At 42.9% G+C, this 18,133-nt stretch overlaps 1 protein-coding gene across 1 annotated transcript in view; it reads right to left on the bottom strand.

Moving 5' to 3' along the window:
- The window catches only part of LOC139387978 (extracellular matrix protein 1-like), a 19,034-nt gene extending 901 nt beyond the window's left edge, over window positions 1-18,133 (bottom strand). Inside the window, exons 1-7 of the mRNA XM_071134433.1 lie at window positions 17,850-18,133; window positions 17,006-17,071; window positions 16,588-16,904; window positions 16,060-16,247; window positions 1,933-2,218; window positions 1,634-1,848; window positions 21-108 (exon numbers count right to left, since the gene is read on the bottom strand). Of these exons, the coding sequence (XP_070990534.1) occupies window positions 21-108; window positions 1,634-1,848; window positions 1,933-2,218; window positions 16,060-16,247; window positions 16,588-16,904; window positions 17,006-17,071; window positions 17,850-17,910 (1,221 nt within the window). The 5' untranslated portion in view covers window positions 17,911-18,133. The remainder of the gene's footprint in view (window positions 1-20; window positions 109-1,633; window positions 1,849-1,932; window positions 2,219-16,059; window positions 16,248-16,587; window positions 16,905-17,005; window positions 17,072-17,849) is intronic.

The following is an 18,133-nucleotide window of genomic DNA, read 5'->3' as shown; positions in this document are numbered from 1 at the left end:
TTATTAAGTGTCGAACTCACCTGTATCTGAACACATGCAGTTCTCTGGTCTGCTGGCAGGGAGCAGCATTGGTCCACTAAGTTCTGGACAGGGAGAGCCACAGGGAAGCTGAGAGAGCAGATTGCAAGATCATCTCAGTAAACTACATCTTTGTTTTACTCGATAATCAAACCAAATCAGTCAAAGGGCTTTGTTAGACAGATATGTACAAATGTCCCTGGATTAAACTAGCTGCTGTAATAAGATACTTGTGAAAGTTATTGTATACTATTGTTTTTAAACTTTTGGTAATGTTATTTGATGCAATGCAAATCTGGAATTTTAATGTCATTAACCACATTTCCATCCACAGTTTTATTGCGAGTAAGGTCATACCGTATCAAATAAAACCACAACAACTGGAATGGAAACAGGAATTTTTTGTAAAATTGTATAAATACTGACAGATAATTTGTTCTTTTGACATGCTGGGATCTTTTCGTCTGTAAAATGAGTTATGTGAGAAATGGCGGTGGAAATTCCTTTATGCGCAACTATTGATATAATAACCATCATATCCACGTAAACTTGCAGTCACTCGATAATATGGTGTGTGGTCCTTCCACTATGACTCAGGAAACTATGCAGTTTATTAGGCTACAGATGAAACAAGTTATGATGAACTTCACAGGGTGGTGAAGATGCACAGTGATGCTCCTTTCCAGTAAATATCGAAGGTTTTTTTCTGGTGACATTATGATTAATGCTTGACTGTCATTTGAAAAATTGAAATATTGGTCGCTGTTATCCATAATAAATCTCATCATGTAGACTAGCTTACCCACACTGTATCTGCTAGCTGTTGGCTAGAGCGAATATGCCAAGACCAGAGTTGGCACATTTACTATTTATAACAACCGTTTCTGTGACAAATCTATCAGGAAAGTTGGAAATATGATGGAAACACACTGATCTTGTCACACCCTGACCATAGTTTGCTTTGTATGTTTCTATGTTTTGTTTGGTCAGGGTGTGATCTGAGTGGGCATTCTATGTTGTGTGTCTAGTTTGTCTGTTTCTGTGTTTGGCCTGATATGGTTCTCAATCAGAGGCAGGTGTTAGTCATTGTCTCTGATTGGGATCCATATTTAGGTAGCCTGTTTGGTGTTGGGTTTTGTGGGTGATTGTTCCGGTCTCTGTGTTTGCACCAGATAGGGCTGTTTTGGTTTTTCACGTTTCTTGTTTTGTTAGTTTGTTCATGTGTAGTTGCTTTATTAAAGAACCATGAATAGTAACCACGCTGCGTATTCGTCCGCCTCTCCATCAACTCAAGAAAACCGTTACAGATCTTTAGATTTTTATTCAGGAAAATGAAGAAAAAAATAAATTTTGTGTGCACTACAAGTCAGTTTGGTGGAAACAGACCACTTGTGGGAAAATGCGCAAATTTAAAATCTGTCGCCAGTCGGAAGGAAACATAGCTACAGTCTCCATCTACTACAGTGAAATGTACCCTTTCTGAAAGGTCTGGTTCTGTCACCCAGAAAGATAAACAATCGGGCTGGGCAGCATAAAAATGTGACTGAGGAGGAAAAAGGTACAATTAAACACACACACACACACACACACAAAATAAACCTAAACAAACCCTTACTTCTTGATGATCTTGTATGTTTCACAGATGTGTCCGAGGTTGTGGGTCTGTGGTGCGTCAGAGGCAGAGTCAAGCTTTTGTTCATAGTCTGGATGAGGGGCGAGTGAGGAGAAACAGGTATACCTGTCCTCACCTTCTCCCACATCACAACAGGAGGAGTTGTGAGGCCTCCCCTTCTGCTCTTCCTCACAGAACCTGTCAAGCACCTCACGCCACTAAGAGAGAGATGGAGAGATGTTCTGTAAACACTTGAATTGATCAAAACTCGAACTGTACACACACACACATGCACTCCTTACCTTTCCCTCAGCACAGGGTAGCACGTTCTCCAGTCCCTTACAGCAGTGGTTGAACCCTCTCTCCAGGCGGTTCATGGCCTTTGATTGGCGGGCCAGCCAGCCAAGGCCTGTACGTGGCAGGCACTTGGTGGTGGAGAGGGGTCGGCTGTTGTGTAGGCAGCAGACCAATCCGATGTTGTCGAAAGTGGGGCGTCCAGGGGGGAAGCTTATGTCAGAGTCTCTGGGAGTAGCTTGGGGGCTGCTCTTGTGCTTCTCCCCTCTGACAGCACATGGACCAGGCTGGGACCTGGGAGGAAAGGACACAATACATGTAGTCATTAGTTGCCAGGGCTGTGGCTGTCATGACATTTTGTCAGCCTGTGATTGTCATGCAAATGACTGCCAGTCTCATGGTAATTGAAGTTAATTAACATCAACACGTTTAACATCTCCTGGCTTCCACACAGCCTACAAGCTACTGATGCAGACCTTTGGAACATCTACATTTTAAGATGTCTAATAAATCCATGTAATATAACCTACACCATCACAATAAATCCATTTAATATAACCTACACCATCACAATAAATCCATTATTTATTTTAGGCAGGTTTAAAAAAACATGATATGATGAAAATGTAGTCTATTTCAGAAGAACAGAATAGCATACTCTGAGTTGTCCTTATGTTAGGTCCTGATCTGGCTATGCCATATGGCTGCGGCTACACTAGTTAATTTAGCAGAAAATATTTTCTTAGAATTCCGTGGCATTGTTTTAAAATATGAAGAATACAATTGAACATAGCTGAATAAAATAGAAAGGATATTTTCTCCAAATGATTTGAGAGAGTGAACACATGCTGCTATTCTGTGTTGAGCAGTTAACAAAGAAACAGGTCCTCCTGTATGCTTAATGTTTTGTTGTTAATGCAACTTTAGTTGTGATATACAGAACCAGTCAAAAGTTTGGACACACCTACTCATTCAGGGGTTTTCTTTATTTTTTTACTATTTTCTACATTATAGAATAATAGTGAAGACAGCAAAACTATGAAATACCACATATGGAATCATGCAGTAACCAAAAAAGTGTTAAGCAAATCAAAATATATTTGATATTCTTCAAAGTAGCCACCCTTTGCCTTGATTACAGCTTTGCACATTCTTGGCATTCTCTCAGCCTGCTTCATGAGGTTGTCATCTGGAATGCATTTAAATTAACAGGTGTGCCTTGTTAATTTATGGAATTTCTTTCCTTCTTAATGCGTTTGAGCCAATCAGTTGTGTTGTGACAAGGTAGGGGTGGTATACAGAAGATAGCCATATTTGGTAAAAGACCAAGTCCATATTATGACAAGAACAGCTCATATAAGCAAAGAGAAACGACAGTCCATCATTACTTTAAGACATGAAGGCCAGTCAATCTGGAACATTTCAAGAATTTTAAAAGTTTCTTCAAGTGCAGTCGCAAAAGCTCTCAAGCACTATGATGAAACTGGCTCTCATGAGGACCACCTCAGGAAAGGAAGACCCAGAGTTACCTCTGCTGCAGATGATAAGTTCATTAGAGTTACCAGCCTCAGAAATTGCAGCCCAACTAAATGCTTCACAGAGTTCTAGTAACAGACACATCTGAACATCAACTGTTCAGTGGAGACTGCGTGAATCAGGTCTTCATGGTCGAATTGCTGCAAATAAACCACTACTAAAGGACACCAATAATAAGAAGAGACTTGATGGGCCAAGAAACACAAGACATGGACATTAGACCGGTGAAAATCTGTCCTTTGGTCTGATGAGTCCAAATTTGAGATTTTTGGTTCCAACCGTCGTGTCGTTGTGAGACACAGAGTAGGTGAACGGATAATCTCTGCATTTGTGGTTCCTACCGTGACGCATGGAGAATGTGGTGTGACGGTGTGGGGGTGCTTTGCTGGTGACACTGTCAGTGATGTTTTTAGAATTCAAGGCACACTTAACCAGCATGGCTACCACAGCATTCTGTGGCGATACGCCATCCCACCTGGATGGCGTACAGGACAATGACCCAAAACACACCTCCAGGCTGTGTAAGGGCTGTTTGACCAAGAAGGAAATTGATGGAGTGCTGCATTAGATGACCTGGCCTCCACAATCAGCCGACCTCAACCCAACTGAGATGGTTTGAGATGATTTGTACCGCAGAGTGAAGGAAAAGCAGCCAAATAAGTGCTCAGCATATGTGGGAACTCCTTCAAGACTGTTTTAAAAGCGTTCCTCATGAAGCTAGTTGAGAGAATGCCAAGAGTGTGCAAAGCTGTCATCAATGCAAAGGGTGGCTACTTTGAAGAATCTCAAATATAAAATAGATTTTGATTTATTTAACACTTTGTTGGTTACTACATGATTCCATATGTGTTATTTCATAGTTCTGATTTTTTTTCACTATTATTCTACAATGTAGAAAATAGTAAAATAAAAAATGAAGACCCTGGAATGAGTAGGTGTCCAAACCTTTGACTGGCTATATGTTTTGATGTTTAATACATTCTAAGGCTGCATGATGTGACTAATGATGATTTGAATAAGAAAATACATGAAAGTTATGTGCTCTGCTCTGTTTCTTCCACAGGCTGCACACACTTCATCAGTCTCTCATTCACAATTTGACAAGCACTTGATCATGTTCTCACCCATCAGACTATTCTCAATTTAATCTGGTGTGTACATGTAGCCTACCAATATGTGTGAAATGACTTTTGATTAGAATGCTCCACAAAAAAAATGCATGTAATCCGTAGCCTGCACTTCAATAGTGAATAGCGAATGGAGGTTATGTGCAGTTACTGTATGTTTTTAAAATGCAAGCATAGGCAGCGCATCCATAAGGCTAGGAGAAGCTTTTCCTAAAGTAAATTGAATTAAATTGCCAAAATTATATAGCCTAATTAGCCTACTCCTGTCTATACAGAAATCAATTAAACCACTCAAAACAGGCTACTAAAGCATGATTTGGCCACAGAGGATATTTATTTTGTTGTGGATTGTTTTAAATAGACTTGCCTACAGTTGGAAGGAAAGGCAACGTGCAATTTGGGCAGATTATTGTTGAGTTGCGACTATCTGTGAAAGTAGAGGCCAAGCCAGGCATATCGCAATATTTAAAAATACAATTGCGGGAAAACATTGTTTGGACAGAAAATGCTTATCGCTGTAAAGAGAAGACAATGAAAGGACTAATCTGTCTTTTAGTTATCAAAATTCTCAATTAAACAAACAACAGAATAGCCTATTTTATTGGCACCAGCTGAGAGCAACAGCAATATCCTTGGTGAGTGCACATAGCGCATATTCACAATTTTTCAGTAATACTTTAAAGTTTGTTTTTGGACAATAATTTCCTCCTCCGACTTACGTCGAAGTTGGTCCCTCTCCTTGTTCGGGCGGCGGGCGGCGTTCGGCGGTCGAAGTCACCGACCTTCTAGCCATCGCTGATTCTCTTTTCATTTTCCTTTGGTTTTGTCTTCCATCACACTTGGTTCCAATCCCATCAATTACATGTTGTGTTTTAACCCTCTGTTCCCCCTCATGTCCTTGTCAGATTGTTTATTGTAAGTGCTTGTGCACGGCTGTCCTGGTGTGAGTCGGGTTATGTACCCATTATTTGATTGTTCTGTTTTTCGGTGTATTGGTTCCTCTGGGGATCGAGGTAGCAGGCAATGCGCTCTGGTGTCACCGCAGGTGAGCCGGCACCATTTTCACCCAGAGCCCTCTGTTGCACATGGTTGTGTATGTCACTTTCCCTGAGTATTCCCTGCATTCCCAGCATAAGGCACTCGTCAATTCAGGCGCGGCTGGGAATTTTATTGATAGAGCGTTAGCCTATAGTTCAGGGATCCCCATTGTTTTCGTGGCTGTGCCTTTCCCCGTTCACGCCTTAGATAATCGACCATTAGGGTCAGGGTTGATTAAGGAGGTCACCGCTCCTTTGGGCATGGTGACGCAGGGGGGTCACAAGGAGAGAATTAGTATCTTCTTTATTGACTCTCCTGCATTTCCCATGGTGCTGGGCCTACTCTGGTTAGCTTGTCATAACCTCACAGTTTCTTGGCCACAGAGGGCTCTCGAGAGTGGTCGCGAGAATGCTCAGGTAGGTGTTTAGGGGTTTCCGTTGGTGCTAGTACAGTGGAGAGTGTGGTGGTGTATATTGATGACATTTTGATATACTCCCTTCTCGTAGGCCTATTACATGGACAATGTCGTTTTTAATTTATATTTTTGTCACTGTCAGCAGAATAGACTACCCTTTAATTTGTCCTATTAAAAAAAGATTTTGATAATGTCTCCAGTCATATATAAAGTGTAGTAGAATGGCATGAAATGTGCTAATACATGGCACCAGCCTTACGCATGGTGTCCCCGGTTCGCCAGCACAGTCCAGTGCGGGCTATTCCACCTCGCCGCACTGGCCTGGCTACGGGGAGCATTCAACCAGGTAAGGTTGGGCAGGCTCGGTGCTCAAGAGCTCCAGTGCGCCTGCACGGTCCGGTCTACCCAGTGCCACCTCCACTCACCAGCCCTCCGGTGGCAGCCCCCCGCACCATGCTGTCTCTCTGTCTTCTCCCTACAGGTGCTCCCGCCTGTCCAGCGCTGCCAGAGCCTTCCTCCTGCCCAGCGCTGTCAAAGTCTCCCGTCTGTCCTGAGCCGCCAGAGTCTCCCGTCTGTCCTGAGCCGCCAGAGTCTCCCGTCTGTCCTGAGCCGCCAGAGTCTCCCGTCTGTCCTGAGCCGCCAGAGTCTCCCGTCTGTCCTGAGCCGCCAGTCTACCACAAGAGCTGTCAGTCAGCCAGGAGCCACAAGAGCTGTCAGCCAGCCAGGAGACGCAAGAGCCGTCAGTCATCCAGGAGCCGCCAGAGCCGCCAGCCAGCCAGGAGCCGCCAGAGCCGTCAGTCAGCCAGGCGATGCCAGAATCGCCCTTCACTCCGGAGCTGCCGGAGTCTCCCGCCTGTCCAGCGCTGCCGGAGTCTCCCGTCCATTCGGGACCCATGGCTAGGGTCCCCATTCGGAGGTCGGCGGCGAGGGTCGCCGTTCATAAGAGGCCACTGGGGCGGTTGAGGAGGCGGACAAAAACTGTGGTGAAGTGGGGTCCACATCCCGGGCCAGAGCCGCCACCGCGGACAGATGCCCACCCAGACCCTCCCCTATAGGTTCAGGTTTTGCGGCCGGAGTCCGCACCTTTGGGGGGGGGGGGGGGGGGGGGGGGGTACTGTCACGTTCTGACCTTTATTTCCTTTGTTTTGTCTTTATTTAGTATGGTCAGGGCGTGAGTTGGGGTGGGCAGTCTATGTGTGTTTTTCTATGTTAGGGTTTTGAGTTCAGCCTAGTATGGTTCTCAATCAGAGGCAGGTGTCGTTAGTTGTCTCTGATTGAGAATCATACTTAGGTATCCTGGGTTTCACTTTTGGTTTGTGGGTGTTTGTTTCCGTGTGAGTGTTTGTTGCCTCACGGTACTGTTTCGGTTTTTGTTCATGTTCACGTTTATTGTTTTATATTTCATAGTGTTCAGTTTATATCTTAAAATAAACGTTATGGACACTTACCACGCTGCGCATTGGTCCTCCGATCCTTCTCGCTTCTCCTCCTCAGAGGAGGAGGAGGAATGCCGTTACAGTTTCATTGAGTTGTAAGATAGTACTTTTGCACATATAACACACTGTGGCTGAGGTAAGGCACTACTCCCAGTATACACTACTGTTCAAAAGTTTGGGGTCACTTAAATGTCCTTGTTTTTGAAAGAAAGCACATTTCTGTCCATTAAAATAACATAAAATGTATCAGAAATACAGTGTAGACATTGTTATTAGCCTTCATTTATCAGAACAAGAATATACTGATGAGTTTCAGAAGAAAGTTTTGTTTCTGGTCATTTTGAGCCTGTAATCGAACCCACAAATGCTGATGCTCCAGATACTCAACTAGTCTAAATAATGCCAGTTTTATTGCTTCTTTAATCAGGACAACAGTTTTCAGCTGTGCTAACATAATTTCAAAAGGGTTTTCTAATGATCAATTAGCCTTTTTTAATTATACATTTGGATTAGCTAACACAACGTGCCATTGGAACATAGGAGTGATGGTTGCTGATAATGGGCCTCTGTATGCCTATGTAGACATTCCATGAAAGACCAGCCATTTCCAGCGATAATAGTTATTTACAACATTAACAATGTCTGCACTGTATTTCTGAAAATGTTTATGTTATTTTAATTGACAAAACAATTTGCTTTTCTTTTAAAACCCAGGGTATTGAGGGCCTCCCGGGTGGCGCAGCGGTTAAGGGCGCTGTACTGCAGCGCCAGCTGTGCCATCAGAGTTCCTGGGTTCACGCCCAGGCTCTGTCGTAACCGGCCGCGACCGGGAGGTCCGTGGGGCGACGCACAATTGGCCTAGCGTCGCCCGGGTTAGGGAGGGCTTGGTCGGTAGGGGTGTCCTTGTCTCATCGCGCACCAGCGACTCCTGTGGCGGGCGCATTGGTGCAGCCGCACAGCCGCCAGCCTAAATTATGACCATCCAATCTACTCATCACATTTCCAATAGTAGGCTATTTTACATAAGAAACAGCATTATATGCATGTAATGCCTTATTATAAAAGGTGCATTTTTATAGTGAAAAATATCTTCCCGAAATATGAAACTCACACACTGCCTATGTATGCCAGTTAGGCTACACCGATTGTAAAGCAAATTAATGTGCTTAATTTTAAGAATTGAGACATAAATATATCAGCACAAGAAAGCTGATATAAAACTGGCATTATTTAGACTAGTTGAGTATCTGGAGCATCAGCATTTGTGGGTTCGATTACAGGCTCAAAATGACCAGAAACAAAACTTTCTTCTGAAACTCATCAGTATATTCTTGTTCTGATAAATGAAGCTCTTTTATATAATGACCAGTCAAAACTCTGTTTTCACACGCAACTGCGCACTGACTGAGTTTATAAGAACACTAGGCTCTGTAGGCTATGTGCTCTCTTGTGTCCCAGGGGTTCTAGGTCTGTAGGCTATGTGGTCTCTTACCGTGTCCCAGGGGTTCTAGGCCTGCAGGCTGTATTTAGAGTTATCTGGCCACGTTAGTTATGATACAAACCTTGTCAGAACATATAGGCCTATGGGCTAGGCTACATGACATGCGCGACTATGATTTGAAAAAGTTGCACAAAAAAAAGCATGCGCTGTTTCTTGCCTTATGCACATACTGGGCCCCATTAACATATAATATTGTCACCCATTAGACTAGTTTAATCTTGCCTTTACATATACTAAATAGGGATGCTCGATATATTGTGAACATTTCGGAATCGGATGATATTAGCTAAAAATGCCAACATCGGTATCAGCCGTTGTCTAGTTTAACGCCAAATGTGCAAAACCGATGTCAAAACAGGCGTGCATACCTATTTAACGAAGGTAAATGACATAATGACGCCACGTAAAAGTTTGCGCTATTTGTGCAACACAGCATTCCTAAACTAGCCCACAATGTATGCTGTGTGGATCGAGCAGTCAACAAGTAAAAACGTCAGCAAGACAACTCAAAGGTGAAATCCATTAAAGCCAAGATAATGGGATTCGTTGCCCATGACAATCAACCGTTCTCTGTCGTTGGTAATGTTAGCTTTTGCAAACTGGTCGAGCACCAGTTAACACTACCAAGTGCGCTATTATTCTGACGTTGCCCTACCGGAGTTACACAGTAATCTCATCACTGCTATTATCTTGACGACATACATACTATGGAACGCCGCTTGAGTCTTTGCGTGTCAAAAATATATAGTAGCATTGTCAAAGCTGTACAAAAAAGTCGGCAAACAAGCAAACACTGGCCACGAACGATGTGTTAACAATACCGCATTGGTAATAAAGCATCATTTGTTCGACCGCAACTTCTGGGGTAGCTAGCTTTAGCTTGGTACATAGCTAGCACCAATTCAACCAGCCTGAACACAATGACCAGTAAAAACTGCTGTCATTTTCATTATTCTTAGCAATGATTTAGGAATCCTTGTAAGTATTAGCTAGGTTGACACATGTTGTTCGCCTATTGCAATTGAACATTAACATTAATCAAATAAGAACTGTCTTATAAATTAGGGTTATTTTAGATGCCACCTAGCTATATAGTTAACTAGGTATCGATATAGTTAGCTAGGTATCTATATAGTTAGCTAGGCATCTATATAGTTAGCTAGGTATCTATATAGTTAGCTAGATATCTATATAGTTAGCTAGATATCTATATGGTTAGCTAGGAATCTATATAGTTAGCTAGGTAGCTATATAGTTAGCTAGGTATCTATATAGTTAGCTAGGTAGCTATATAGTTAGCTAGGTAGCTATATAGTTAGCTAGGTATCTATAGTTGGGCGGCAGGGTAGCCTAGTGGTTAGAGCGTTGGACTAGTAACCGGAAGGTTGCGAGTTCAAACCCCCGAGCTGACAAGGTACAAATCTGTCGTTCTGCCCCTGAACAGGCAGTTAACCCACTGTTCCCAGGCCGCCATTGAAAATAAGAATTTGTTCTTAACTGACTTGCCTGGTTAAATAAAGGTAAAATAAAAATAAAAAAAAAAACAGATTATGTTGTGTTATTTGACACGTCAAATAGAGTCATTAGACGTGTATCTTTTTTGACACGCAAAGACCCAAACGGTGTTCCATAGAAATCCTGGTTGAGATTGAAACGACTGAACATATTAACAACGAAACAGCACAGCAAATAAGTGAAATAAATTGGTTTTGATTATGTTTTACTGGTAGTGGGGACGTACATAAATGCCAACAAAATAACATTTTGGTCAGTGTGGGGTGTGTGTAACCTTTATTTAACTAGGCAAGTCAGTTAAGAAAGAATTCTTATTTACAATGACGGCCTGGACAACGCTAGGCCAATTGTGCGCCGCCCTATGGGACTCCCAATCACGGGCGGATATGATACAGCCTGAATTCGAACTATGGACTGTAGAGACAGTCTTGCACTGAGATGCAGAGCCTTAGACCGCTGCGTCCATGTGTGTGTTAACTATTTAACTATACTAGAATGCTTAAGGCCGCAAAAAAATGTAATATCGGTATCAGGTTTTTTTGGGCAAGGAAAATATTGAATATCGGTATCTGCCAAAAATGTAATATCGGTATCGGGTTTTTTTGGGCAAGGAAAATATTGAATATCGGTATCGGCCAAAAATGTAATATCGGTATCAGGTTTTTTTGGGCAAGGAAAATATTGAATATCGGTATCGGCCAAAAATGTAATATCGGTGCATCACTAATACTAAATATTATATGTATGAAATTAGTTTGGATTATTATCATGCAGCTATCAGAATAGGGGCAGGGGGAAGAATAAATGTAATACATACTCTATGAAGATGGTGCCGAAGAACATGGCTGATGTTTTACTTTCTCCCGACCAATTGTGCTTTTTTGTTCGTTTTTTTGCAGTTTGAGTAACTTATTTTTTTACTCGTTGTGTACATAATGTTGCTGCTACCATCTCTTATGACCAAAAATAACTTCTGGACAGAACAGCGATTACTCACCATGGACTGGAATAAACTTTTCCTTTAATGAGTCCGACGAGAAGGATATCTTGCTTTCATTGGAACAGGACCAGATCCCCCCCCTTTTGTGTGAAAAAAAAAGACGCAGGAAAAGGTGCTGCAGATCGGGCATCCTTCTGAGAATCAGTAAGCGAGCGAGTAAACTCACACTGCCATCTGTTCTTCTTGCTAACGTGCAATCATTGGAAAATATAATGAATAACCTACAATTAAGATTATCCTACCAAGGGAACATTAAAAGCTGTAACATCTTATGTTTCACGAGACGTGGCTGAACGACAACATGGACAATATAGAGCTAGCGGGATTTTCCATGCACCGGCAGAACAGAGACGCTACCTCTGGTAAGACGAGGGGTGAGGGTGTGTGTCTAATAACAGCTGGTGCTGTTATTAAAGGAGTCTCGAGGTATTACTCCCCTGAGGTAGAGTACCTTATGATAAGCTGTAGACCACACTATCTACCAAGAGAGTTCTCATCTATATTATACGTAACTGTCTACTTAACACCACAGAACGAAGCTGGCACTAAGACCGCTCTCAACCAACTCTATAAGGCCATAAGCAAAGAAGAAAATGCTCACCCAGAAGCGGTGCTCCTTGTGGCCGGGGACTTTAATGCAGGCAAACTTAAATCAGTTTTACCACATTTTTAACATGTCACGTGCAACCAGAGAAAAAAAAGTCCTAGACCACCTTTACTTCACACACAGAGATGCATACAAAGCTCTCTTCCACCCTCCATTTGGCAAATCTGACCATAATTCTATCCTCCTGAGTCCTGCTTGCAAGCAAAACTAAAGCAGGAAGTACCAGTGACTCACTAAGGACTGTTTTGCTAGCACAGACTGGAATATGTCCTATGGTCCTTTGCTGTTGATCTGGGATTGACATAATAAACGGCTCTCTATCCACCGGATGTGTACCAAACTCACTAAAAGTGGCAGTAATAAAGCCTCTCTTGAAAAAGCCAAACCTTGACCCAGAAAATAATCGAAATGAAAATGTTTAGAAAAGGCTGTTGCGCAGCAACTCACTGCCTTCCTGAAGACAAACAATGTATACGAAATGCTTCAGTCTGGTTTTAGCACTGAGACTGCACTTGTGAAGGTGGTAAATTACCTTTTAATAATGGCATCAGACCAAGGCTCTGCATCTGTCCTCGTGCTCCTAGACCTTAGTGCTGGTTTTGATACCATCGATCACCACATTCTTTTGGAGAGATTGGGGAAACCCAAATTGGTCTACACGGACAAGTTCTGACCTGGTTTAGATCTTAACTGTCGGAAAGATATCAGTTATTCTCTGTGAATGGTTTGTCCTCTGACAAATCAACTGTAAATGTCGGTGTTCCTCAAGGTTCTGTTTTAGGACCACTATTGTTTTCACTATATATTTTACCTCTTGGGGATGTCATTCGAAAACCTAATGTTAACTTTCACTGCTATGCGGATGACTCACAGCTGCACATTTCAATGAAACATGGTGAAGTCCCAAAATTGCCCTCGCTAGAGTGGGTGGCTGCAAACTTTCTAGGTCCCAAAAAACAAAGAGATCTTCTCTTGAATCTGACAATTAATCTTAATGGTTGTACAGTTGTCTCAAATAAAACTGTGAAGGACCTCGGCGTTACTCTGGACCCTGATCTCTCTTTTGACGAACATATCAAGACTGTTTCAAGGACAGCTTTTTTCCATCTACGTAACTTTGCAAAAATCAGAAACTTTATGTCCAAATATGATGCAGAAAAATGTTTCCATGCTTTTGTTACTTCTAGGTTAGACTACTGCAATGCTCTACTTTCCGGCTACCCGGATAAAGCACTAAATAAACTTCAGTTAGTGCTAAATACGGCTGCTAGAATTGGATCATATTACTCCAGTGCTAGCCTCCCTACACTGGCATCCTGTCAAGGCAAGGGCTGATTTCAAGGTTTTAATACTAACCTACAAAGCATTACATGGGCTAGCTCCTACCTATATCTCTGATTTGGTCCTGCCGTACATACCTACACGTACGCTACGGCCACAAGACGCAGGCCTCCTAATTGTCCCTAGAATTTCTAAGCAAACAGCTGGAGGCAGGGCTTTCTCCTATAGAGCTCCATTTTTATGGAATGGTCTGCCTACCCATGTGAGAGACGCAAACTCAGTCTCAACCTTTAAGTCTTCACTGAAGACTCTTCTCTTCAGTGGGTACTATGATTGAGTGTAGTCTGGCCCAGGAGTGTGAAGGTGAACGGAATGGCTCTGGAGCAATGAACCGCCCTTGCTGTCTCTGCCTGGCCGGTTTCCCTCTATCCACTGGGATTCTCTGCCTCTAACCCTATTACAGGGGCTGAGTCACTGGCTTACTGGTGCTCTTTCATGCCGTCCCTAGCAGGGGTGCGTCACTTGAGTGGGTTGAGTCACTGATGTGATCTTCCTGTCTGGGTTGGCTGAATGTATCCCTCTAATGGTGTGGGGGCTGTGCTTTGGCAAAGTGGGTGGGGTTATATACTTCCTGTTTGGCCCTGTCCGGGGGTATCATCGGATGGTACCACAGTGTCTCCTGACCCCTCCTGTCTCAGCCTCCAGTATTTATGCTGCAGTAGTAAGTGTCGGGGGGGTTAGGGTCAGTTTGTTATATCTGGAGTACTTCTCCAGTCTTATCCGGTGTCCTGTGTGAATTTAAGTATGCTCTCTCTAATTCTCTCTTTCTCTCTTTCTTTCTCTCTCTCGGAGGACCTGAGCCCTAGGACCATGCCTCAGGACTACCTGGCATGATGACTCCTTGCTGTCCCCAGTCCACCTGGCCGTGCTGCTGCTCCAGTTTCAACTGTTCTGCCTGCAGCTATAGAATCCTGACCTGTTCACCGGACGTGCTACCTGTTCCAGACCTATTATTTGACCATGCTGGTCATTTATGAACATTTGAACATCTTGGCCATGTTCTGTTATAATCTCCACCTGGCACAGCCAGAAGAGGACTGGCCACCCATCATAGCCTGGTTCCTCTCTAGGTTTCTTCCTAGGTTTTGGCATTTCTCGGGAGTTTTCCTAGCCAACGTGCTTCAACACCTGCATTGCTTGCTGTTCGGGGTTTTAGGCTGGATTTCTGTACAGCACTTTGAGATATCAGCTGATGTACGAAAGGCTATATAAATACATTTGATTTGATTTGCACTTTTTGCACCAAAATACGTGCACCAAAATCTCTAGGAGACAGATCGCGTCTCCTTCCTGAGCAGTATGATGGCTGCGTGGTCCCATGGTGTTTATACTTGCGTACTATTGTTTGTACAGATGAACGTGGTACCTTCAAGTGTTTGAAAATTGCTCTCAAGGATGAGGTCTACATTTTTTTTCCCTGAGGTCTTGGCTGATTTCTTTGGATTTTCCCATGATGTCAAGCAAAGAGGCACTGAGTTTGAAGGTAGGCCTTGAAATACATCCACAGGTACACCTCCAATTGACTTAAATTATGTCAATTAGCTTATCAGAAGCTTCTAAAGCCGTGACATCATTTTATGGAATTTTTCAAGCTGTTTAAAGGCACAGTCAACTTAGTGTATGTAAACTTCTGACCAACTGGAATTGTGATACAGTGAAATAATCTGTCTGTAAACAATTGTTGGAAAAATTACTTGTGTCATGCACAAAGTAGATGTCCTAACCGACTTGCCCAAACTATAGTTTGTTAACAATACATTTGTGGAGTGGTTGAAAATGAGTTTTAATGACTCCAACCTAAGTGTATGTAAACTTCCGACTTCAACTGTACATGCACAAATGACCTCAACTAACCTGTACCACCGCACACTGACTCAGTACCGGTGCCCCTGGTATATAACCTCATTATTGTAATTCTTATTGTGTTACCTTTTATTATTACTTTTTATTTTAGTCTACTTGGTAAATATTTTCTTGACTCTTCTTGAACTGCACTGTTGGTTAATGGCTTGTAAGTCAGCATTTCATAGTAAAGTCTACACTTGTTGTATTCTGCGCATGTGACAAATATAGTTTGATTTGATGTAAATACACTTAAATAGCAAATAGAGGGCGCATTTCCTATGGTTAATATTCATGCAGCCAAGTAGGCTATACTCCTTTGGAAAGCGAAGCAATGTACATAATATTAGGAACGTTGAGAAATAAATATAGTAGGCCAAGCCTATAGAAAGCTGATGGGATCCTCTTTTTAAAAGAGGCCAAAAAAATTCCCACAATTGATTAGCCTATAGAACTGTTGCGCAACATGAGCTCATGGGCACTCATGAAGTGTTTGATTCGATTTTCGATTTACATTTCTATTGATGTCAGAGTGATTAGAGAGACAGTGCGGTGCTGAGTACCAGCACATTAGCAACTGACTGTTAGCAAGTTTGGTAGTCTACTAATGATCATCAGCACCATCAGAGTGCAGTTTTGGAGAAGCATAGTTACCGTGACTAAACAGTCACGTGGAATTTGACTGCGGTCATGACTCGTAACCACCAGTGTGGCGGTAATACCGTCACCATAACAGCCCTGCCCTAAAACTAAAGTAAACCTCTCTCCCTCCCTTACTTGTGACAAGTGTTGGGGTTAAAGGTAAAGCCAGGTTCAGGTATGGGGGTGGTCGGCAGGTAGGTGGGGTCTGGGTTTTCCCTATGGAAACAGCTCAGTCTGGCCCCGCCCTCCTTCTGGCAGCAGTGGTGATGGCGTGTCTTCACTCGGGACTCCTCAGTACAGAATGTGGACAGGGTCTGTTCCCACTGTAAGTGACATATACAAACATCAATTCACACATGAAAAATAGAGATAAAAGAAGTCCTAAAATAGTGAAGATACAACTTTAGTGGACCTGACTCATGAATGCCTTCCCCTCTACACAGCTACACAGCTATACAGATAGACTCCAAGGCTAATATGTTGTGTCTGTATGGGCTTTCCTTCTACTGAGTCTCATCTTCCCTGGGCATCCTCTGTCCTCATCACTACTGCATCTGTGCACCTAGAAGGTGGTTCTGTTGGTACACTAGGAGTGAATGGACCTAAACAGAACTGAACGCAACACGAAAGGACAGAATCCAATGTTGCCACAGAAACACTCACCGCCTGTGTAACGCAGCACAGCGTCACTTCCTGGACCTGCTGTTTCCCGTTCCCATGGCAACATGCGCTGTACCAGGACTCTACCCGGTTGACTGCTTCAGCTCGACGACGAAAGTGGCCTCCGCCGTTGCGGGGGAGGGAGTAGGAAGGGTACCGCGGACGATGGCTGCTATGGAGACAGATGGCCTGGAGGTTCTTATGGGAGGGCCGGCCAGGGGGGAAGAGGACACTGGGGTAGGACTGCCCAACCGAGCGAGGCCCAGCCATTGGCCGAACTCCAGGTGTAAAGTCTGTGTCCGGGTACTGGGTGATCTCCCCTGGAAGACAAATATACACACAGCACTGTGAGGGCATTGAAAAAAAATAAAAAAAATAAATAAAAACACACACACACACACAGAGTACATGTCACACTAACTTTGCAGGAAATCCTCTATGTCAAAGGAGGCCTCTCTCTGTAACATGCCAGGAAGGGATCTGTTATCTGTGGAAGGGATGGGAGAATGTAAACACACGCCCACACATACTAGTTAATAAATAAGCCATAGCACTCTGACCATGTGATGTCAGTACTGTTGTTTTCCACCTAGATTTGTGGAAATCATGAAATCAGAATACTTAAAGCTAATATGTAACTTTTTGGGTGATCCAATTCACATAGAAATGTGACTTATAGATCTGTTATTGTCATTGACAGCAAGTCTAAGAAGCGGGAGATCTGTTATAAGTGTACTATTTCTATGATTCCCATTTCTTAAGTTACATTTTTGCTTCTGGTTTTGTATACCAGCTTCAAACAGCTGAAAATACAAATATTTTTGCCTATTGAAAATGTATTTCATAGCGGTTTAGATGGTACAATGATTCTCAACACTATACATTGCTTGTTTTGTCACAAACTGAAATTAGGTTAACTATTTGAATTGTATCAAGCAGGAAATTGCGGAGCGACTTCTGCATATTGCACCTTTAATTAACATGGTGTGAATTCTCTAGTCTAGATTTTTGTTATATCTAGAATAATAGTTATACTGTTAGTAGACTTGGACAAAGTTGTTCCACACTAAACTGGTGGAATGGAATGTATCACGTCCAACAAATAATGTTTTTCTTCATGATCTTGATAGGGCATAAAAATGCCCTCTTCTGTGCACTTCTAACAGACCATGCACAAACAGAAGGGGAGCCATAAACAAACCAGTACATAAAACAAGGACAGAAAGAACTGATGACTACATGCAAAAACCTTGTAGGCTACAAACCTTCAGATGAGCACACCAGCACTAATGCACACCAGCACGCTAGAGCCCAAGACCAACCCATTTTGAGTACTGATACTGGAGTTATCCTTGTCCTCTTTCACTGGACTGTTTCAACTCCCTCTGTTTTGCCCTCTTTCACCCCCCACTCTCTTTCCCTGTGTTTAGCAAAGTTGTTCCAAAGCCACGCCAAGTTCAGGAAACGACTTGACAAACGACAGCTGGAATCCCTTCTTTTCAAACCGCTATGACCTTTTGGAGTGGTATGAAACAGAGAATGAGTGTGT

Source organism: Oncorhynchus clarkii, chromosome 3, assembly GCF_045791955.1.
Source record: "Oncorhynchus clarkii lewisi isolate Uvic-CL-2024 chromosome 3, UVic_Ocla_1.0, whole genome shotgun sequence".
NCBI classification, from domain to species: domain Eukaryota; kingdom Metazoa; phylum Chordata; class Actinopteri; order Salmoniformes; family Salmonidae; genus Oncorhynchus; species Oncorhynchus clarkii.
This window is presented reverse-complemented; position numbering and strand designations above follow the sequence as displayed.